General features: G+C 54.2%; 1 protein-coding gene across 1 annotated transcript in view; it reads right to left on the bottom strand.

Moving 5' to 3' along the window:
* LOC102939631 (carbonic anhydrase 15) overlaps positions 1–15,613 on the bottom strand; it is a 28,621-nt gene extending 13,008 nt beyond the window's left edge. Inside the window, exons 1-2 of the mRNA XM_037878819.2 lie at positions 15,350–15,613; positions 2,059–2,094 (exon numbers count right to left, since the gene is read on the bottom strand). Coding sequence (XP_037734747.1) covers positions 2,059–2,094; positions 15,350–15,410 — 97 coding nt within the window. The 5' untranslated portion in view covers positions 15,411–15,613. The remainder of the gene's footprint in view (positions 1–2,058; positions 2,095–15,349) is intronic.
* Positions 15,614–23,930: the final 8,317 nt, after the last annotated feature.

The raw sequence follows: 23,930 nt of genomic DNA on the forward strand, positions 1-23,930 counted from the left end.
CCAGCTGCTGCTGGGACTGGACAACAGGGGATGGATCACTCGAGAATTGCCCTATTCCGTTCATTCCCTCTGAAGCACCTATCATTGGTCACTGTGGGAAGACAGGATACTGGGCTAGACGAACCCTTGGTCTGACCCAGTACGGCCGTTCTTATGGTAACATGTACTAAATGGCATGCTTCAAAAATCACACTAGTCCTTACAGGGCCACATATATGCCAGAAATAAAATACCGAACAGATACACATAAGTCCTCAAAGAAGTCACTCTCATGTATAAGTCCAATACTGGCACATAAAATTGTACCCTCTTTACGTACCATTCCCATGGAAGTTACCCATTTCAGTTACACTTTATATTAAGACTCCATTTTATAAATAGTTTATAAAGCATTAATAAATGATTCATAGCTGTTGTAAGTATGTTACAGACACGAACAGTATGTGTGATAGATGGTTATCAGCACCTCATTCAGAGCCATTAGAAATAGCTATAAGCCATGGTTATAAACAACCTGCTGATCTATTGAACTCTAACAATTGATTAATCATTCATTTACACATTTATGGAGCTTTTTAACCCTTTATAAACTATTTATAACCGCTCCTTTAATATCAAGCGTGACCGACATTTTAAATGCATAACTATATTTAAGTATGGGTAAAGCAATCCGTTTATTTTCTTGGTGACATCGCGAAGGGCATTTCTCGCCTCTGAAATGTAACTGTCCACCTCACGCTGTGTTTCCCAGGCTCTTCCGAGCACAGAGTTGGGCGGTGAGCCTACATGTCAGAATGCCAGGCTGACGTTTCACATCGCCTCTCTGTTTTCTCTTTTGGGTAGCAGGATATTGAACAATGTTGCCGACTTCTGGCCTCTGCTGAGAGCCTGGCACCATTCGCACTGCTCAATAGCCATTTTCTATTTATAAATCAAATCTTGACCTCAGCAAAAATGGGGAAGCCGAGTGCAAATGGATCCTTTCCCTCAGCCTGGCCCTGCAGTCCTCTGTACAGGGGTCCCACTCCAATGCACCCCCTGCTGTCCAGGGAAGCTCTGACCACACGCATCCACAGCACTCTGAACGTAATACTGAAAACCAAATCCCACTCCTCGGGGAAGTGAAGGGCTCCCAAACGAGCGAGCGAGATGGGTGACAAACGAGTGGGGCCTGGCAGGGCAGCCAGTAGCTCCTGACTCAGTGTCGCATCAGAGCAAGGCAATGCAACTGTTGCTCTGAATTTCATGAGGCCCTGAAATCCTTTTGTGCCGAGAGCAAAGAGAGCCAGAGACATGACAAAGAGGAGACACGCCGTGCTGAGCTTCTCCCCAGAGCCATGTCAGGAGGTGGACATGCACACTACTTCGGTGTTTAAGTGACAGGGAAAGCCTCCTGATCCCACGGGCCACAGCAACGCAGCAACGCAGAATAGAGGCTCCCCTTCGAACAGCCTCTCAAGCTGTCCCTAAGGTCACTGACCGCAGCTCGGACCGATCTGCTTATTTGATATATTAGCATGCATGCAATTTAGGCTTCAAAGTGCACTCAAATAATTCACACGTTAGCACAATACGGGTTCACTTCTCCTTCCCTTAGTCGGGTTTCCCACCGGGAATTAGATCACACGTTGTCCCAGTGCTCGCTCCACCGCTCCAGGGCTCTGCCTGGCCCAGAAGGTTTATGCAAAAGACTAAAAAGATCAAAAAGGCCTGACTCTGAGAGGACGTATTCTGCTCCTGGACCAGTGCAAAGGCCCTGACTTCAGGGGAGACAGCCCTGGTTTAGCCTGGGGGGAAGAGGGAGTTGGATTAGGCTCAATGGGAATAACCAAGTAGGTGCTTTGCAAAAAGGAATTTAAAAATCTCTCTGAACTCTAGGATTGCAAGGGCAGTTTTAGGCACTGCAGTTACCGTGATCTCTGCCCGCGGGGCAACGCACGCACATTCACACACCACGCACGTTCACACTGCCTTCAGACACGGGAGTGCAACGGACATGCTGCCCCAGCACACTTGCCGTCTGCACACAGCCCCACTTGAAACAATTTCTGTACTCACCACATTTGGGATTCTGTGAATCGTAGCACCAGGGAACTGCAAGAGAGAGAAGAATTCAGAATACAAGCTGGTAGGAATGGAAAAAGGTGTTAAAATCCACCAGTTTTTGCAGGGGCAAAGAGCTCGTTGTGTTCTCACTTTTCCTGACCCATCATTCTAAGCAGCCATGAAGGGTTTGCAGGAAACCACGCTGGTAGACGCTCAGGCCTTGACATGGGCCTGATTCTACAGAGGCAACATACAGGAGTGAACAGCAATAGCCTCAAAAGCACCAGGTGACTTCGTGGAGTTGCTCCCTAGCAACCCAGAATTTAAATGAGAAGGGTCCACATGGAGCCCTCTTGTGGTCACCCTTCAGAATACCAGTCACCACAAGCAGGAGGTACTGCAGCGACCCGGTTCTCTGCCCCCGGGGCCAAGTGAGCGTCAGGCTTCCCAACCTGCCCATGACTGATGTGTTGGGGGACGGAGGAAGGAGGAGGTGGTCACAGAAATTACCCAGCACTGTTTTCACAGCAGATTCCTGCCCGGTTTGAGCAAGTTGTCCTGGGCCGTGCTGTCACCGAAACATACCTGTGGTCATTTTGGCAACAGGTTATTGTGGTTTTGGTGACATTTTCTTTTTTGCGGACACTGGATTTTGCTAAAACCAGCAGTTTTAGAGGTAAATTTGGACCAATAATTAGCTGCATTACCAAAACCTTTGTCGCTAAAGCTGGGTGGCCTCCCTTAAATAACGTGAACCTGGCTGTAACACGCTAGCATAGCGAACGTGATCATGCCTCCCTCTCACAGCGGTGCCCAGCCAGTATAAAACCTTGTCACTTACTGAGCACAACAACAAGGGTTCTGCTTCAGCGCCAGCGGCAGGGACTGGGGCTGCAGGTTTGAACCCTGCCAACAACCAGAACGTGAGTGGTCCCACTGACTGGTAGCGGACTAGTCCCTGAAGTGAAACACATGCCCGTTTGCAGGACAGGACCTGTATGTGGCGACAGTTTGTTCTATGAGCACCATATTTTATTGCCATTATTTCTGTGAATGCCTCGGTGACCTTCTGATTACAAAGGCTTTGGAAATCACAGATGATGGTAGCCCCTGTTCTCCAGGGCATGGCTGGGCTGTGAGGAGGATTAGCTACACCCCAAGCTCATCCCCCAACCACGTTCACACCCAAGAGCCCAAAAGCCAGCATGCAAGAACATACCTGCCCCCTTTCTCCTGTGGCCTACAGCAGTAGAGCAGAGGGTTGAAAATCAGTTCATAATACCCCTAATCCAGCATCACACCGATGCATTCCACGCAGGTCGAATGGAGCAGGTCTGTCCTGACGGTCATTACTATAACTAGCATTGGATCAGCTACATTGGTAATCTGGGCCTTACCTTTGTCCAGAAATATTTGCTCAAAGGAAAAGCTGATGCTAAACCCATGGGGGTGGGGTTTGCATTGCAGGGGATGTAAAGAACAAAACCTACTAGAGTCCCTTATTACCAAGCATTTTCAATCTTATTGTTCGTGCATCCAGTACCAGGCCCATTCTGCTGGCCTTCTGCTTGCTACAGTTCAGCATCTTCTGTCCGAGACGCAGCCCGAGGAAGGACTGAGCTATCCAACAGCAAACACCTCTCGTGCTCACACAGGACACCCGCTGCTTTTTGAGCCTCACGGGGCAGCACCAGAGGGTTCAGTCCAAAAGCACTTTGGGCTGTAGCCTGTCTTCCTTCCCCTATGCCTAATTCCATTCACCGCCAGGGGAGTTTTGCCTCAAAACCACTGATGGGCTTGAGCCCTTCTTGTACTTCATGGGACTGTGGATCTCCTCTTTCCTACAGCGTACAGTAACTGCCCAGGCCCTTCACACACACAGACAAGGGAGATACAGATTAAACTGAATCTCATTTCTCTAGATCATGCTCATAGCTCTAGTGTCTCTAGATCCCTTTGTGTTAGTTCTCTGTCCTCACCAGCAATTGCAACGCCACCCAAACATCATCTGTACATTTCATGGGCTTTTCACCCCTTCTTCCAGATGACTGTAGAAGATGCTAATTAAGGCTGGATCTATCCTCTATCCCTGCAATAGCCGCTCTAGAATCGCCTGCCAGCCTGATACGCTGCCATTCGTCACTGCTTTGTTTATAGTGCTGCCATGGTTTTTTGATCTGTCTCGCTAATCCTGGCCAGTCCAGTTGAAATTAATTGTGAGAGCAAATTTTCAAGAGACCCTATATCAGCGTGCTTTAGTGAACGTCAAACACAAAAGGCAATTGTCTGCATGCCTTTCATCCACTGACACCACTGTCCTGCTATCAGAGGAACAAGTCTAGTTCATCGGGCAGGATCTGTTCTTGAATCCATCCTGCTTACTGCTCATAAACTATGGTTCTCTTGTCTCTCGGTGTTTCATGATTTAGTCCTCACTTTATAACAGTTGCGCCGTTTTACTCGGAAGATCTGCAGGTTGGTAATTGCCAGGATTGCTCCTGCTTCATTTTATCCATGTTTTTTCTCCAGTCTTCCACCAACTCTCCAGCATCATCCTCTCTGTCGGTTCTGAACACATCAGGGTTTGGTGATGCAGGGTAAGCAATCTGCATACATTCCAATTAGTCCCCTACTTGTTCTTTAGGGACAGTTCATTTTACATGTCGTCCGAAATTAATTATCATCTACCAGTGATCATCATCGCTATTATGACAGTAGTGCCTAGATGTCATACCTGATGTCAGGGCACCATTGTGAGTGGCTCTAGGAAAACCCATAGTCAGGAACGATCCCTGCCCTAAAGAGCTCACCATCAAAGTAGACAAGACAGACAGAAGGTGGGAGGCAGAAGTGAGCTCCTCATCCCTGCTCCAGCCCTTGTATGCCAGGTGAAAGGGATGTGGCAGCATCCAAGGGCTTTACATGCCCTGTTTCTGGCTAGTAAAGAATTCTCCCATACAGAGAGGGTGGGAGACAGCCAGAGGGCTGCTTTCAAAGGGGGGAGGACAGATTATGGCAGGGGGAAGAGAGGGTGAAGGGGACAGGCTAGGAGGAGAGCTGGGGAGGACACACTGGAGGGGGAAGAATAGGGGGCAATAGCTTCCTGTTCAGTTACAATAAACAGCTTCCTGTCTCAGGCATTTCCCTGTCTTCTTCCCACCCCATAAATACAGCAACAAGCGCTCATAAAATCCACCCACTCCTTAGCACTTGTGTTCAATGCCCCATCATCATTTTTACTGGACCAATTTTCCCTTTTATCTTCTGCCTATTAATAATAGATCTAAAGAGACCTTTCTTAGGAGCTGAGATCTTCGCTGCAATCCAGCATTCAATATTAGCTTTTGCTCCTCTAATTATCCCTGTAACCTGCTTTTGTTTATTTTTATAGCTCCTACAATCCTCTCCCTGAGCAGATTGATTATATTTTTAACCTCCTTATAATTGCTTGTCCTATTCTTCACATCTCCACTTAACCAGACTGGCCTTTGTTGCCCTTTTGTGTGTTTACTCTGGATTTAATCAAGATGAAAAACTCGGCAACAGTCCCCTCCCGGCTCGTTTCACATATTTCCACATTACATTTCCAGACACCCCTTTTCTCCTTCCCACAACGCTTAGCGCTTCTCATCCACAGACAGCAAAGCACCTTCCATGGCAGCACAGAAAGTTAATGGACTTGCTCAAGGTCATAGAGCAAGTCAGTGGCAGAGATGTGAACAAGGCTCAGGAGGGCTGTTTCCCATGCTGGTGACATGCCAGCTGGGCCATGGGGGTCTCTCTAACGTCCCATTACTGTTGTTACTCATATCTTACAGTAGTCCCCAGAGACCTCAGTCAGAGCCCCATTGCACAAAGTGCTGTGTGTACACACACTAGACTGTGAGCTCTTTGGGGCAGGGACTAAGTACAAAATGAGAGAGCAGGTGGCTATAACAGACGGGGCAGCACAAGGTAACATGGACATGATTAAAACTTAATAAGGAGCAGTCACAGCACGCCAGCCTTCATATTTCAAATCCAGCAACGATGGGCTCACACGACCCTCAAGATTCTCCAACCCACCCCACCCATCTCTCAGCCACGGCTCAATGGCTAACAAGGTGACCACCTTGGCTGCTGCAGCATACCGTGTCCCCCCAGGAGAAAGTTCTCTTGCTGAGCTCTCACAATCAGTAACAGAGTCATTAGACCCTACAGTCCCCGTTTCTAACCCTGGCACTGGGGAATAAACCTCCCGGCCTGAGGCTCCTACAGCAAGAGATAAGGGTCACCCAGCCTCCCACACTGTCCTTTTCTGATGCCGTGTTAAAGCAAACCGGTTCCCTCCTTTCTCTCTACGTGCCCCTTCGCAGGTTTCGTTTGTCTTCTCACCGAAAAGGAGAGCCACCCGCAGCCACTTCCTCTAGTCCTGGGGTCTTAGTCCCAAAACCACCCGTGGAATTTGTGACCAGGGGATTCTGTTTCTCACTTTGCCCTGGTTATTGGTAGCTTGCCTGTTTTTCTTAGCCCCCCTTAAACTCACACACACACACATACATACACCTGACTGTCTCCAAGGAAATCCACCCATTATTTGTTTGTTCTCTTTTCAGAAATTGCCGAGCTGGCAGCAAGCAGCCCCGTATTCATCATTTCCTAATTTACTGCAGCTAAACTATCACTCGGTCCCCAAGGCTGCAATGGATCCTTCCCCAGCTGCGTCACTTCGGCTGATTTGTTTCTCTCCAAAGCTCTGGGATGACACACTGAAACTTCTCTGGCACTCAGTCGTTCTCCTGCTCCCCGGACCTCTGTCCCTTGAGCCAGAGGTGGGGGTGAATTTCAGTTTGGGCGCAAGGAACTGTTTGGGGAAATGTTGATCTCCTGCCTTTGGAGCCTCTGCATCTGCCCATGTGAGCTTTGAGTCTGATCCTTCTCAAAACCAAACATCTCCCACGCTCTGCTTCCTCCCACCCCTCCCAGACACAGCTGCCCTTGCCCCCAGTGATTTGCCATCTCCTCCCCTCCTCAACACACAGCAGTGGAGTGGCAGCCTGAGCCTTCACGCATTAGCCTGTGCTGGCTAGTTGGTAGCACATGGTGCTGGGAGTCAGGACTCCTGGGTTCTACTCCCATCTCTGACGCTGCCTTGCTGTGCAATCACGCAGGGACAAATCTGACCTCAGCCCGTCTCCAAAAGCTGAATGTCATGAACACAGGGCCAGGTCCCCTGTGGCGCTTCCCTGCTGTGTGCCTCAGTTTGCCCATTTGTCAAACAAGGATAACAATCCCTCCCTACCTCCACAGAAGGTTGTGAGGCTAAACCCATTCGTCACTTTGACCACTTCCAAGAGAAGGCACTGTGCTGCAGAACTGTAAAGGTAATTATTTACTAGTCCTCTCTCTCTCTCTGCCCCCATAACTCTGTATGGTCAGAGCCCATCAGAGCTACAGGCTAGCCTGCAGCAGAGGGTGTATGATGCTAATCCCCCTGCGCTTTGGGTTATGTTTACAGCATACACTCAGAGAAGTCTGCTAAAAACAGAAATACGCTTGCCGGAAGGTGCACTGTAACACTGTTTAGAATTCGGAATAACACCACACAGGAACCCCAAAACAGAGGGAGCTAGAACAGGCTGCTCCCTAAAAACAGAATCACAACTCACCCCACCTTGCTCTAGAATGGACTTCGATTGCACGCTTCCCTACGGAGCCCCCTAGCCTGTAAGCAGGACCAGGAAGACCAAGAATTTCAAAGACATACCATAATTTTAACCTAAATTGAAAAACATTGCACACTGGGACACTGAGCAAACCTTTCCAATGCACCCTGAGGCTCACACACACCTTCTGGAGCAGTCCGTAAATCACCCTGCCCCATCAAAGTATCACCATCCAGACCCAGCAAAGGCAAATTACCAGGGAAAGCAACGGCTCCTCCAGCTTCTCCCCGCAGAACGGGATGGAGGAGGCTTGTTGCTAATAAGTGTGCAGGGTGTGATTGCCAGGGCCCACTGGGGTCACTCGCCTCCTGCTGCACACAGCTGGCTGTCACCTCCCTCGCCCTGGCTGCAGCCAGAACTGTGCTGTCCCTAGGACGGATCGGGGCAACCACCCCGGACCCCATGCTTTGGGAGGCGGGGTCCAGGGCAGCCTGGAGGGCTAGAGGGGTCCTGAGGCCAGCAGCAATGAGCGACCCGGCCCCAGCCCGCCCCACCACGCCGGCTCCCGGCATCGCTCGGAGGAGGGCACGGAAGCTGGAAAGAGGTGGGGCGGGAGCTTTGGGGAAGGGATGGAGTGGGGACGGGGCCTGGGCCGGAGCTGGGAAGTTGTCCCGGGCCCCCTAGGGACGGCCCTGCCTGCAGCTGATGTTTCCAGGTAAGATTTGTGCTGACCCCCCCCAACCCATTCATTTCTCCAGACTCCCCTCTGCCTACGCTACCGCCCCTCCCAAAGGTTAAATCAGCCGTTGGATGCAAGAGCTGTCAAAATCCCCCTCCGTCACAGTTCATATTGTATTTCCACGCCTGAGCACACAGGGCCGAGGCGTGCGCTGAGCCCCGCGAAACAATTGTTCCTAGGTGCGCCCGAGCAGAGGGCATTCAGCTGGTGGGCACCAGGGCACGCAGCACCCGCCTCGCCAACAGCATGGCCCCTGCCTGTAAGCCCGGAGCCAGCCGCCATGACAAGGCCTCGAGATCACTCACATAACCCCATCTGGCACATTCTTCATTGCTCAGGTCTCCAGCAAGACACACCGGAGCAATGAACAAGGGTCAGTGCCCCGCTGGCCCCTATCTCTGCTCCGACAGTACTTGCTTCATTTATAGCATGGCCCCAGCGTGCCAGGGAAGTCCAGCACTTCACACTGCGGGAATGCAAAAGAAGGCAAGCGACTGGAGCCAGCTCTTCCCCTCCCCTCACCCCCACCAGCAGCCCGACCGAGCACTGTCCAGTCTGCATCCTGCCCTTCCAGGCTATCAATGTTTAGGTAAGGAGCCTAGGTGGGTTCACTGTGTCTAGGTGGGCGCCCAGGATGGGAGGCGTGTGGGGAGAGACTGTATGGGGTGGAAGCTGGAGGGAAGGTGTCCCATGCTGGGGGGCATACAAGGAAGGGTCCATGGGGAGGCGGATGGGGAGGGAGAGGCTCCACGGGGTGGTGAGTACGTAGAGATGGGACGTGCCTGGAAAGGGGCACCCGGGAGCCGGGGGCGGGAGCAGGGCACATGGCAACACGGTCATCATGGTGTATGTCGGAGAAGTTTCTCTCCTCTGAGCTCTGACGGCCAAACTCAGCCCTGGCAGACGCTGCTGTAACTCAGCCCGAGTCAAGGGCAGCGTGAGGCCCACGTACGTCAGGGCTGAATTTGCTCCTGAAAGTTCCGCAAACACCCTGAGCAGGGAACTCTTCTCTCCCCTTCTGCTCCCCGCTCTCGCTTTCCCCGAGCCGTGCGCTATCCCGCCCTAAGCACAGCGCACTGAGCCCCGCCCCAGGGCTCTCCCACACCGAGCCCCAGTGCGGGCTCTGCTCCATCCCCACCCTTTGCCATTGGTTCTGCTCCCCGCTCTACCCACCGAAAAAAGCTAAAGGCCCTTCATGTTTTTTTCAAGGCCCATTTCCTCATGCAGGCAAAAGTCCCACTGACACGCCCGACGATACATCATGAGTCACCAGTCATCTCAAAGGATGCTCCACACCCTGTCCTCAGCCTCCCCCAGCATGGCCCGGAAGCTCAGCAAACTCAGGCTGTGTCGGACCAAAGGGGAGTGAATCCTGCCATTTACCTCAGCATTTTATCCTACGTCCCCCATCGTGGTATCGGAGAGCTTTGCACATTTACTCCAGGGCGCACGTGAAGTTTTCTGTATCTGTGCCGGGGGTATAAGAAAGCCAGGAGAGAATACCCTTCCTCAGCCCCCAGGCATTGCTTAGGTTGTGAGCTCTTTGGGGCAGGGACTGTCTTTTTGTTCTGGGTTTGTACAGCACCTAGCGCAACAGGGTCCTGGCCATGAGTAGGCTCCTGGCACTACGATCATATAAATAATAGGCGATATCTTCTAAGGGCTATTAGCTTGAAATGTTGCACCCTGCTATAGGGCTGACTGTGCCTCTCTCTTCCAGCTGTGCTCAGGTAGAGCAAAGAGTCATAGCTACAGGCCAACTAAACTACACCTGAGTTATCTAAGAGTATCAGTCCTGCCCCTACCACCCAATGCACTCTGATGGGACATGCCAACCACACCGACAGCCGGGAGGATGAGAAGCCCAGGTGAGCCTTGTAGGGCATCTGTCCCAGACCTAGATGTGATATTTGGAAAGCACACTCGTGTTTTAGGGACAGCCTTTGGCTTTCATTCCTGTCCACCAGCTCAACAGTGACACCGGGGCCAAATGAAGTCTTTCTACCACATTCTGTCTTGTACCAGCTTCACAGTTTTGTTCCTCTTTAAACCATTTTGTTCTGTGTCATTTTTCCCCACGTCTATCCAACGCATCCTCAGCCTTCCCCTGTATCTAGCTTCTTGCACTCTAGTGTGTCTCACCATGTATAGTACACTTACTGGGTCAATTCAGGCCGTGTGTCCAAACCACTCACAGTCATCTTTCTTCTGTAACAGGGTTATTCCTTGCTTAGCTGTTTTCTTCTCACTTCATCTTTTGTTTTGTGCTGCCTTGAAACTCTCAGTGTTCCCGTCAGCCAGTCCCTTCCGCAGCCAGCACCTTTCGTTCGCTGGCTTTCCTTACTCTCCTACATTCTAACCCATACAATGGCATTGGCAGGACAACTGTCTCATATATGCTGATTTTTGCTTTGATTGAAATATCTTTAGCCTTCCAGATGTCAGAGTTTTATGAATGCGGTAGCAGCTAGTTCAATTCTTCTTTTTATGTCATCTTCACAGTTTCCATTCTTCAGCGCCTCCAAGGTTCACACATTCTTTCCCACTCATTCTAGTTCTTTGTCTCTGGGTTTTATCTTTACCTCTCCCTCGTGTCTTCCAGCTGCCATAATTTTTGTCTTCTCTGTGCTGATCTTCAGTCTGAGTTTTGCTGCTTTTCTGATCCACCTTGTCAGCCATTCTCTGTAAATCCTCCTTGGTCGATATCATCTGTCCACTGTCCTCCTACACAACATGACTCCTCCCGTACCAAGGTGAACAAATCTGGTGATAACATGCATCCTTCTTCCTCGGCCATCCTGAGCCATTCCGTCCGATTCTTGTCTACTCCCACGACACTCATCACCTTGCTGTCGATGTTTTTCATCAGCTTGATCCATTTCTTGGGGATGCCAGAGAGTCTCCAGACTCGCCATAACCCAAAAGATAAAGTCCTTCTGCTTTTGGGGCCGTAGACAGTTTGTGATACCTTCAGTCAGCAAAGCAAGTTCATCACAGTGGTTGGTCTAGTCAGGAATTCAAAGCACTGAACAATACACACTCCTGCCTTTGCTACAAACACCCACGTTTGTGCTATTACTCACAATTTCTTAAGAATTCATTCGTTCCGCCCAAGCACCCCACCACACACACACACACACACACACACACACACACATACATACATATAGTCACACTCTATGGACGTGATCCAAAACCCATTGAAGTCAATGGAAAGATTTCCAGTGACTTTGACTTTGGATCAGGCCCTCTAACCACACCTGTCCTAGCCTGAGCTAGTCTATAACTCCATCTGATTCTCAATTTCCAGCAGATCCTAGAACAGTGGGGTCTCAAATTCTAGTCGGGTCTTCTGCGCACTGCACTCAGATGACCTGGACCTGAAACTACCTCCAGTAATTCACTCAGAGCATTTCCAAGCATCTCCATTTGCATGTGGTGAAACCTGCACATCTGCATGAAAATGTTCGTTTGCATTTGCAGATTAGGTCATCAGAAGCCTCACTAGCCAATCAATTCACCCAAGGATTCAGCTGGCACATTCATGGGAGGCCACTGTGTTCCTTCTGCTGCCCACTGTGGCAGAGCATCAATCGCCCTTGCAGGTTCTTCTGTGAGCTCCTGCAACAGTGACTTCAGTTCTCCGACGGGATCCAGACAGGGTGACCTCCTGTGCTTTGGAGGGGCTTGAGTTTGCTCTGACTGGAGCACAGCTGTGCTGCAGGCCAGCTTCCCTGTTTGCAGATATCCTGCGACACTGGGCTTCCGCTGATCCCTTGGGCAAGGAACAAGGAGCCTGCAGCAGGCCGACCCCCCCGGCAGGGGTGCTGGGCAAAGAGCCACTGATCCAGACAGACCGGGGACACGTCTGGGTGCTGAAAGCACAATTTCAAGGGGCTCTGAAGTCGTCTAATTGGGTGCAAGTCAGGCACAGCCAGAGTAGCAGCAGTGTTACATATCTCACACACACACACACAAACACACACACCATTCCCCACCAGTAAGTGACTGTACCGAAGGGGCAGTTCAGTCTTTATGCCCACTCAGTTCTTGGCTCTTACACTGGAAGTGCCAAATGCAGGAGACAGGCAGTTGCCTGGACTGGAGCAAGTGTCAGCCAGGGAGCTGGACTGGAGCGGTCAGTCATACATTGCCACAGGCCTACAGAGCAGCTTCCTGGCTCCGGTCGCTCACGGACCTCCTGGGATGGCTTGGAACCGGTCATCTGGCAGTAAGGGGCAAGAAATCTCATTGCCGATCCCTTGAGCCCCCCACCCTGCACTAGGCAACCTTCCCAGTGCACAGTGATGGGCTGCAAGGTCCCTCCATCTTGCAGTCTGAGTGGGTGAGCAAAGGCTCTACATTAGAGGTGGGCAAACTTTTTGGCCCAAGGGCTACATCTGGGTATGGAAATTGTAAGGCCATGAATGCACACGAAATTGGGGGTTGGGGTGCGGGAAGGGGTGAGGGCTTCGGCTGAGGGTGAGAGTTCTGGGGTGGGGTTGGGGATGAGGGGTTGGGGGTGCAGGAAGGTGCTCCAGGCTGGGACCAAGGAGTTTGGAGGGCTGGAGGGGGATCTGGGCTGGGGCGGGGGGTTGGGACACAGGAGGGGGTCGGGGTGCAGGCTCCGGGCGGAGTTTACCTCAAGCAGCTTCCGGAAGCAGCGGCATGTCCCCACTCCAGCTCCTAAGCAGAGGCGCAGCTCACAGGCTCTGCGTGCTGCCCCATCCGCAGGCGCCACACCTGCAGCTCCCATTGGCCGCGGTTGCCAGCCAATGGGAGCTGCAGGGGCAGTGTGCAGAGACCCCTGGCTGCCCCTACGCATAGCAGGCGCGGGGGGGGGACATGCCACTGCTTCCAGGAGCTGTGTGGAGACCTCGCATGCATAGAGCCGAGCAAGCCCCCAACCCTGCTCCCCGGCTGGAGCTCGAGGACCATATTAAAATGTCTGAAGGGCCAGATGTGGCCCTCGGGCTGTAGTTTGCCCATCCCTGCTCTACATCAAGGTTTGTGGATTTTCAGGCTAGACTGGCCAACCGCAGCTGCTGTACCACTTAAAGCGTCCATATGTGAAGAAGAGAAGAAGGAGCGGACCTTGAACCGAATGGCTCAGAGGCTCGGCAATCGAGTACGGCTCGTCTCGCCTGGAGCGCACAGGGCCCACAGGTCAGTAGTTCCATAAACAAAAAGGTATTAGCAGCTGGGGTCTGATCAGTGGCTTAAGTGAAAGGAGTTAGGAGCCTGGTTGTTCCTAGTGGAGGAAGGTCTGTGTAACCTCAGCACCGACCAAGACACTTATTGGCATCCCCAGCTGAGAAGCCAAAGCGTGGCTGGGCCGTGGAGACAGCTCTCCCCCCTCACACCAGACATGGTCCCTGCAGATCAGCTGTGAGACTCATTGGTGGGACAGTGCAAAAGGCTCACCCGGCCCCTGTCTACGCGGTACTTGGGCGCAGCAAATCAGCCTCCAGAGCTGTGAAGCCAGCACCGCTCACAAGGACGCCCAATTCGTTTGGAAAAGAGAGCTTCAGGCGGAAAACCAGGAGCTTCTGGCAGGACACAGTCCACGCCGGAAGCCTCCTCACCTGATGGGGCAGGAGTCCTGGTCTCCAGCAATTTGAGAGCCAAAAAACTCAGTTCTGGATGCGTCTTGTGGTGTCTAAATGGAAGCAGAGCTCTTTAGAAGATCTGCCCCCAAGGCCACCTGTAGCATTGAACCCAGAACTCCTGCATCCCGGGCCAGCACCGTAATCACTCTTACTGCCAGGCACCTGCTGAGTGTTGTTATTACCAGTAGCAGAGCTGAGCAGCACATGGAAAAAGGTCACAAATCTTCCCATGAAATTTCAATGAAAGACCAACTGAAACTCTTTTGCTGACATTTTCCAGCCAGCTCTAATTAATAATGAGAAGGAGCCAAACCCCTGAACTCCATAACTGGCTTGGATCCTCACTGACATCAGTGGAGTTACCGGGAATTTACACCAACGGCAGGGAGAGCAGAATATGGCCACCGGCTGTGCACTTGATCCAGCCACAGTAAACCCTTAGACACAGCCGCGGCCTCTCCACGGCTTGGCAGGAAACAGCCTCGCTACGGCGGCAGGAAACAGCCTCGCTACGGCCTGGCAGAAAACAACCTGTGCCGACAAGAGCAAAGGGTACGCCGCTTTGTGGAAATGAGCCCCCCATGGGAATTATCCGGGTGCCACCGGCCTGCTACAGCCGGCAATTCCATGGCAAGTCCCTGGGCCAGTTGGTGCTCAGCACGTCAACGCGAGGGCAAGCCACTCGCCCCAGCTGCTGAGCCTCTGTCCTCCCCGGCTCAGGGGCTTTTACGAATGGCAGGGGACGCTGGGGCACTCGGGCTGTCAGAGGGGCAGGGCTGTTCGTAGCCCACAGAGCAGCCGGGGATGCCAGGGGCCGAGAGCAGCAGGTGGAAGGCTCCTGAGCCGGCAGGGCTGTTGGCAGGCAGGTCGCAGGGCAGGCGATGCAGGTGTCCGTGTGCCACCCTGCCCGCGAAGACAGAGGGGGGACGGAGCCAGCCCGGCTCTGCGGGACGGTCTCTAAAGCCTCCCAGCCCACCTGCCCCCTTCCACACACAGCCAGAGGGGAGGAGAGGGGCCAAGCCCCAGGCTCTGGCCCCCAGGCCTTTCCCTGCCGGGGAAGCAGAAGCAGAAGCAGAAGCAGCAGCGAGCGGGGAGCGAGGCCAAGTAGCTGCCGAGGCTGGAAGCCGCGAGCTGGGCAGGGGCGCCGGGCAGAGTCCCGCTCCCGCGCGCGCGGGGCCATCCCAGGGCGCTGGGGGCCAGAGAGCCGCAGCCCCCCGGGGCCCGATCCGCTCGGTCCCGCCCCTGGCTGCGGACCCCGGAGCCACTCGCGGTGGGGGGGGCACGCTGGGGGGTCCCCGGGGGCTGCTCACCTCCCGGGGCGGCGCGGAGCACCAGCGGCAGAGCCAGGAAAGTTAGCGCCAGGCGCGGCATCCTCCGGCCGGCTGCTGCCCGGGGCCACCCCGCGCTCTGCGGCTCCGCGGTCCGGGGCGCGAGGGGAGCCGGGGCTGCGCGAGGGGAGCCGGGGCTGCGCTGCAGCCTGCGCGCGGCTCTTAAATATTCAGCGCCGGGAGCCGGGCTGAGCTTAACCCCTCGCTCGCCTCCTGCGGCGCCAGCCGGCGCGCCCCGGCCCTGCCCCCCTGGCCCCGCCGCCGGCCGGCCCGCGGGGCTGCCCAGGGCCGACGGGGCGGGGCGGGCGCAGGGGAGCCCAGCAAGCCCCCGGGGAAGCAGGGAGCCCGGGCCAGGCCTCCCCTCCCAGACCCGGCTCCTTGCTGTCCCGGGGCTACCGTGCCCAGTGGTTAGAGCCGCAGCCTGGCCCCCAGGACTCCTGGGTCCCACCTGCCCGCGCCGGCTCTGGCAAAGCCGGTCACCCCTGCAGCTGGCCGGGGGCCGGTGCCCACCACCGCTACGCCCGCGGCGCTCCTCGCCCGCCAGCCGCTGGGAGAGGTCGAAGGAACTGGGGCTTACGCCCTTCCCGAGCCCCTGCCGCCAGAGCCCGGCCGAGGACCAGCCTTATTTTGAACAGGGGCACGGCCAGGGCCTCGGTGGCTGTGTGGCCCCCATGCTGGTGACCACACCTCTGGGCAAAGCATCGGCTCCCTTCTTGCTAAACGGGGGGCACCCCTGGGTAGCCTAGAGCGCCACCCCCTCCCCACCCAGCAAGTGCCCTGCGCGGAGGCCAGTCCAGAGCTCAGCTAGCCCCTGCTAGAGCCGGCACATTGCCATGAGCTCCCTGGACTGACACCCCACTTCTCTGGCCCTTGGATGGGCAAGTGAGAATAAATGTGCCCCAGGAGTAGGGGTTTGCCTGACAGGAGGGCAAAAGCCGATTCCTTCCCCGAGGCAGCGTTAGCACACTGGGGGCCTAGCAAGAATAGTTTGGGGCCCCTACGCACACACACAAGCAAATAAGGGGCCCCCTTGAGCTGTCCAGGGCTCTATGCACACTGTAGAGGCCTCTAACAAAGGATCTATAGCCCGGTGCGGACAGCCTGGGGCTCTGAATGGATGGTGCAGGCACAGCCATGTACATAAAACGCTCCCAGCCTGGCTCACTCGCCCCTGATGGGCTCAGGGGGTTAGTCCCTGGCCCTGCCTAGCAACAGTATACCAAGGAGGGCTAGGGGCCAGGATGCCATCACTACAGTGAAGTTGTGGGGTTGTTGCTTCTTAGCACGTGTTTATTTCAGTGCTAAAGGAACAACCAAGCTGTGCTCCTTCCAGTAAACTTGCAGGGGGGTGGGGGGAAGGAGGAGGGGAAGGAGATTCCTAGGAGGGGTCCAGGCACAAGTGAAACCAAAAATAAAGAGAAAGGATGAGAACAATAGCCATGAAATAGCAGAGACGCTCCCTAGGGCTACAGGCCTCAGCCTCAGAGGAAACCTGCCCAACACTTGGACCGGGCAGACACTGGCTTCATCGCTCATTACAACAACCTGTAACCCCCGTTTTTGTCCTGTGACTGCAGAGGGGGTAAGGGGCTACTCCACTGGGAACGGGCCCCTCGAACACGTGCTAGCTACTTCTGCTAAACAATCTGCTCCACCTTGCATTGTGCTGTGACGCTCGGAGTACCTTTCCCACACCCGCAGAGCACCTCTGCTTTGAAAGCTTGGCTGTTTCCCCGACAGAAGTTGGTCCAATAAAAGACATTCCCTCACCCCTGTCTCTCTAATATCCTGGGACTGACATAGCTACAGCTACCCTGCATAACACAGACCTGGAAGCCAATGAAGCAAGCCCAAGGAAAATCACTGCTCAGCCTGGTGCTTCCCCAGTCTCCGACCAGGACAGCCGCCAGCATCTTCTTCAGCTGCTCCAAAAAATCTGGTCAAGAACCTGGAGGGGGAGCAGCCTGGCATGAGAAAAACCTGATCATTGATTATCTTGTCTCTTCTGTCTGCAGCTGAGACACAAGCGAGTGGTGAGTTAGAGGCTGCCCTCTGCTAACCCAGCTCACCAACCACACTAGAAATGGAATAGTCCATCCCTACCCCCACCAAGAGCTAATCAGCTGATGGATTTATGTTGCCAACACCCAGACTGACAATCTGCTCCCCCACCTCCCTGCATCATCCAGAGACACACCTGGAATTGCATTTCTATCCCTAGCCCCCGCACAACGCCCCTCGTAGGGGCTGGAACTAGGGGTGCTGCTCTGGGTGGGCAAGAAACACGGCTGGACACCTCACAAGAACAGATGTGCTCAGCTGGAGCGGAGAGCCTAAAGGCAGGGAAGCTACCACCCTGCTGGGGCAGACGCAAAGGAGCCATTGATGGCTATTTAGCGTGACAAGGTGGGTGAGGTAATAGTTTTTATTGGACCAACTCCTACCGGTGAGGGAGAGAAGCTATGAAGTTGAAGAGCTCGGTGCGGCTTGAAAGCTGGTCTCTCTCGCAAACAGAAGCTGGTCCAATAAAAGATATTCCCTCACCCACCTTGCCTCTCTCCTATCCCGGGACTCACACGGCTACACCACCACCGCACACAACTCACAGCCACGGACAGTTATGAAATAAACATTCAAGGCTTTACAGGGAGAGGGAGAGATTTATGTGCCTGCAGAAGCCATCAAAGCCTGTGAAATTACCCTCGGAGGGGGAGATTTACCCCTCCAGAGAGCCCTTCGTGCACTTGTTATTGCTGCTGGATTCTTGGCATGCCTAGGGCGGCTCAGCCTGCAATGACCAGACAATGCTGTTTGGGGCTTGGGATCCAAAGCTGCAATCCATAAAATCCAGCTCAGGGCTTTCCGCCACACTCATTTAGCCCCACTCAGTCAGAAAATGCCCAGGAAAGTGTAACTGGCCTGCATGGCACACGGGGGGGTCACGCTGGGCCAGGTTTCCAGTGGCACAAAGGGCTGGACGGTGCTTAACTTTCAGTGAGTGTCTAGGAGGGTTGGGTGCCTAAACCCCCATTAGGGCAGGGGTGGCCAACCTGTGGGTCCGGAGCCCCATGCGGCTCTTCAGAAGTTAAGATGCGGCTCCTAGTACAGGCACCGACTCCGGGGCTGGAGCTACAGGTGCCAACTTTCCACTGTGCCGGGGGGCGGGGGGGGGGGGAAGGGATGCTCACTGCTCAACCCCTGGCCCTGCCCCCACTCCACTCCTTCCTGTCCCCTCCCCTGAGCTGGCCCTGCCCTCGCTCCTCCCCCTCAGAGCCTCCTGCCTGCCACAAAACAGCTGATCGGGAGGTGCGGGGAAGGAGGGGAGGCCCTGATCAGCAGGACTGCCGGTGAGGGGGAGGCGCTGGAAGCAGGGGGGTGGGGGAAGCTGACGGGGGGCTGCTGGCGTATTACTGTGGCTCTTTGGCAATGTACAGTGGTAAATTCTGGCTCCTTCTCAGGCTCAGGTTGGCCACCCCACGTTAGTGTTTTTTAAAATCTCCTCTTAGGTCTGTCCCCCGCTTTCAGCGGCATGCGGCATGTCCCATCTGAGCACGGGGCTAACAGCAGCTGCCTCTCAGAGCAGAGCGTTTCTTTAGCATCCTGCTTTGGGGCCCAACCCCAGCGTCTCCAGCTGACCTGACCTGGCAGCGGGGATACGCAAGGTCCTGATGCTCCCAGCAGAGCGTGAGGCTGGCTGCTGACTGGGACTGACAGCAAACTTCCTGCTGCACGTCAGCCCTGATCCGGGGGGAGTTAAACCAACGTTGCTCCCTTCAGAGTCGCCTGTTGTCAGGGGAAAGAGGCAGGTTTTTTCCTATAAAGCAGGTTTATTTGCTTGGAGCTGGAACAACCCAACCTGCTGTCCGAGACAGACAGACCGACCGACCCCTTTCATCAGCATTCAGCCTCCCCTTTGCACCAGCCCCATGCCTGGCCCTCCGGGACTGTGCCACTCCAACGCTCAGCCGTCCTCAGCAGAGAGGGCAAATGAGATGATTGACATTCACCAGCAGCTCACCTCGCCCTGTCGATGCCCCAGTGGCCTCCCGCGTTCATCAGCCGTTCAGGAAGCATCTCGGCGGGTTACGCTCACCCCAGCTCCCTGGTGGGCTGATGAGAAGCGATGCCAGCATGGAATGACCTGGGAATGGCAGGAGCTGCAGCTGGCTTTAAAGGGAGGGGCTTATACAGCTCCCCAAGGGCTGCTGGCTCTTGTTAGTTTTCATTTTTGCTGCTGGCTGTCAAAATAGAAAAGAGAGAGAGAGAGAGAGAGAGAGAGAGAAAGGGTTTTATTGTCTCACCAGCATGAGATTGTGCAATTGTCTCTTCCATCCCAAATGGGGGACTCTCCCCCTCTGCCTTTCACCAGCCAGAGAATTAGCCTCCTGCAAATGCCATCCTTAGAGCTACTTTCCCAAGTCCCAGCACCCTTTAAGCCTGCGATTCGGACTCCCTGATGCTGCAATGCCATCGCGCAGTTAGCCAACAACTGAGGCTGGTGGGCCGGAGTGGGCAGTTTCTGTAATATTTTGTACGAATATACGGTGCGTGCCTCAGTTTCCCCCCCTATGCTGCCTGGTTAACTAGGTGGTGGGAAAAGATCTCTGCAGAGACCCAGAGATTCAGGATTCAGAGTAACAGCCGTGTTAGTCTGTATTCGCAAAAAGAAAAGGAGGACTTGTGGCACCTTAGAGACTAACCAATTTATTTGAGCATGAGCTTTCGTGAGCTACAGCTCACTTCATCGGATGCATAGTGACTGGTGCCTAGCTGTCTAGGGCCTGGGCCCCCAATCCTCGGAGAGTCCGAGAAGACAATGGCCACTCTAATTGCCCGGACATTTGGCACCTAGCAACTAACAACCCTGGATGGCTGACTCTCCACGGGAAGCCAGCTGGGTTTGACCAGTTGCAGAAGAGGTCAGAGGAGGGACCAGGCACGGGTGTTAAGTGTGGGCTGCTGGAAGCTGGAGACTCTTGAAAATTAGGACAAGGGAGGGGTCAGAGGGCTCTGGCCTGACCAAGAGGGCCCATGCTGTAACTTTCTGTTCTCTGTGCTAAGCAAGGACTCTCTCTGCTGTGTTCCAGACTTCTAATAACCCCCCCCCTACTTCTACAGCGCTGGCTGAGAGTCACTCCCGGTTAAGGGAAGTGGGGGTGCATTGCTCCCTCTGGGTGTAGAAGCCTCTCTCGGGCGTCCAACTCAGGTGAACTCGCTAAAGGGAGCTCACAGCACAGCGCAGGGCTGCTGAAGGCTGAGGTTTGGTCCAAGGAGACAGTGATGCCAAGTGGCCTACCCTCGTGGGAGGGGGCGGGCAGGCTGAAGGCGTCCCACCCAGAGACGGTTTCAGAGCCCTGGACCTATCGGGCTGTTCTCCCATAGCCTTGTTCCAGGTCAGCCTGCCAGCAGGATGCACCCACACCAGGGATGGGGTTTTCGGTTTCTGGTTCTAAACAGATGTGTCACGGGGTAGCTGCTTCTCCAGCAGCACAGGCCCCTGTTCAGGAGACACAGGACCCCCCCCCCCCCAAAAAGCACACTAGCAAGCACTGCCCAGCCCGCATTCAGCCTTCTCTCAACAACAGCCCCAGCCCTCCCCACCCCACCCCTGGAACGGGGCACTTCGCAGCAGAGCTGCTGCTACATGACTCCCTGCTGGCGTCCCGGGGAGCCCTAGAAAAAGGCTCCCCCACTCCTCAGCTGCTTGCTGGCCTGGGGTTTGTGGGCCCAGCTCCTTGGTGCACCCCAACGGGCCGAGCTGCGGTCTGAGGGCTGCATGCCCTTGTGCACAGGCATGGCCGAGTCTTGTGCTCTGTGATGCAGCAGGGGAGGTCCTAGGCTGGCCTGGAGCTCTCTCTACGCAGCCAGGGGAGCCTCCCACCGCAGCAGGGGTCAACACCCGTGGATTCCCTGATGGGATGTGAGCACCAATGCACGTGCCAACAAGACATGGGTGCTGTCGGTTTAGTTCTCTGCCACCAGTGGGTATCTGCGCATCATCTGAAAGTGGCAGGGCCCTGGAATCAGGGGCCTGTCAGTGAATTCGGTTATTCAGTCTGAAAAAACCCCTCCAGTCTTTACACCATCCCAGTGGAGGTGACATGACCTGCTGCAGTTAACACACGGCTGCTGTAACTCCACTGAAGCGACTGGGCACATGTGGTCCCTGGAGCTGGCTTCATGATCTGCACAGAGATCACCAGGACAGCCTGGGTACCGGGGGCAGACACAGCTCCATGCATGGCACGTGTTTGAGCGGTCTCAGCACCGTCGGACTGCTCTCTGGACTGAAGCCAAAGGGGCTGTTTTGTGGCATTTTTAGCAGAGACCTTCCCCGTTCTGCTCCCAGGGCTTGCATCACGGCATCCTCCCTTGGCTAAGGCCCCTTCCCGCAGCCTCTCAGTGCTGGCCCTTGCCTGACCACAGAGGTCACCAGAGAACATGACAAAAAATTCTCTCCAGGGGGGCTGGACCAGGGTCTGAGCCCAGTTACCCCCGTGCAAACCCAGAGTCACTCCACTGAGCTGAACGGGATCGCTCTGCACCTACAACTGAGATCCCAAACTGGCTCACTGCTTCCTGACCATTTCAGCCTAACCCAGCACAGCTAGAACGTATCCAGCAAGCAGCGGCGTGTCTCAAGGTATTCACCTTCCTTCATACGTCCATCTCTAAGGTACTGTCCCCCCCCATACCCATGCCAGACGGCTGACGGCCACTGTCCACTTACGATCCTGCTAATGCTGATCCCCCTTTGCACCTAGAGTTAGAACAGTGGTTCCCAAACTGGGGTTTGCAAAATGTTACACGGGGTTCTCAGGAAAAAATTCCCTAATGGCGGACAGAGCTGTCCCTAGGGACCCCGGGCAGCACGGGGCCAGCAGCCCAGAGCCCCTGGACTTCCAAGAGCTAAGCAGATCAAAGCAAGCGTATCTATCACACTGAGGAGATTTAAACTTCAAGACTCCTTATAAGAAATGGAAAAGGGAGGTGGATATTTTTTGCTGTTTTTAAAATTAAATAGGCTGCTAGTGTTTTTAAAATTATTATGAAGAACAAGTTTAAGCTTGGTTGGAACATGCGTTGTTTGCCCGGATTGCTCAAGACCTGAATGCTTGTGTAGGAGGAACGCTTTGAGTTGGCTTCTTAAATACCTTCATGCAGTTTCACACCTGATATGCCTTGATGAAACCTAGGAGCCTTGTCTTAGAACAGGCTCATTCAAAGGGATACAAGCGACGAAAGTGAGATCTTGGAAGAGTGTTGCCGTTTTCATAATGTAATAAAAATACTGTAATGATTAATAAATAATAATAAATAGCATGTAATAAGCAGGACATAAAAAGAAATTTCATATTTCCAAGATCCCTCCTTTTATAATTTATATGGAGGTAAAGGAGAAAATCCCTGGAAATATTCATTTTTAGGAGGGGGTTCGCAAGACTTGACATTTTAGTGAAAGGGGTTCACAGGTTGTTAAAGTTTGGGAACCACTGAATTAGAACGAGCTCTCCACTGCAGAGAAGCCAAGATGAGCAGAGAAGAGAAGCAAAAGCGGGGTGGCACCCTTGCCCCCACCTCCCACTGGCTTACTAATTGCAAGATGTCTCTCTCTTTAGGTAGAAAAAGCTCTTACTGGCAAAGGCAGCTTCCTCTGAGCACTCAACTGGCATGAATCATGCACAGGAGGGGCCTGGAGTGGCAGGTGCACACAAGGGGAGGGGGACGGCTGGGTGCCACCCCAGCTTTGAACTCCATCCTCCAACGCCGCACAATGAAAATCAATGGGCCCAGGGCTGGAGCAGCCTGAGAGATGCCTCCCCGCCCCCCTCAGGTTAGGAGTGGAGAATGGGAACCAAAAAGAATGAACACATTCAGCCTTATGCTGCCCCATTGTGGGTGGGGAGGGCCGGACGTAGTGACCTGTTTAGCTTGGCTCCTGTTGCGTGGGATAGCTGGTCTGAGCCTCTTCTCTGTGTTTCCAGAGCCCAGGGTGGGAAGAGAGAAAGGAGCCAAGAACAATTTCCCCTGCAGCGCGGCTCTGCAGTCCTGCTGCGATCGATTAGGAAGCTGGGGTTTTCTGCCTGGTTATTCTTAGTGTCTACACTAACATGCATCTCTGTGCTCCTTCAGTAGGCACGCAGGCAGGCCCCATCCCTCTCACACCGAAGGGCAGCGAACGAGCCTCCCAGCCTGTCAATAATTCATAGCCGACGTAGAGCGGCATAAAGCTAAGAGGGAGTTATGAGCCCTGTCTCCTTGCAGCGGACAAGGCACTGGGTCCAGACAAACCGGTCCAGACAAACCTCTCCAGCCACGCCCGCTGATATGCGAGAGGAGGACAGCCAGGCTAGGCCAGAGACAGCAGCCCTCGGGAGGGAGGGGGAGCTGATGTGGCAACAAGCTGCAAAGCGGGGGAGGGAGGGGGGGCGGGGTAGATGATCACATCTGCACTGGCTGTCCAGACGCCTTCCTGCCAGGAACGGCCTTTGGCAGGTGTTCGGAAAGGAACCCCCAAGGCGAGCACCCCAGCAGGAAATCCCTGCCTGCACCCTGTACGTGA

This window comes from Chelonia mydas, chromosome 15 (assembly GCF_015237465.2).
Source record: "Chelonia mydas isolate rCheMyd1 chromosome 15, rCheMyd1.pri.v2, whole genome shotgun sequence".
In the NCBI taxonomy this organism is placed as follows: domain Eukaryota; kingdom Metazoa; phylum Chordata; order Testudines; family Cheloniidae; genus Chelonia; species Chelonia mydas.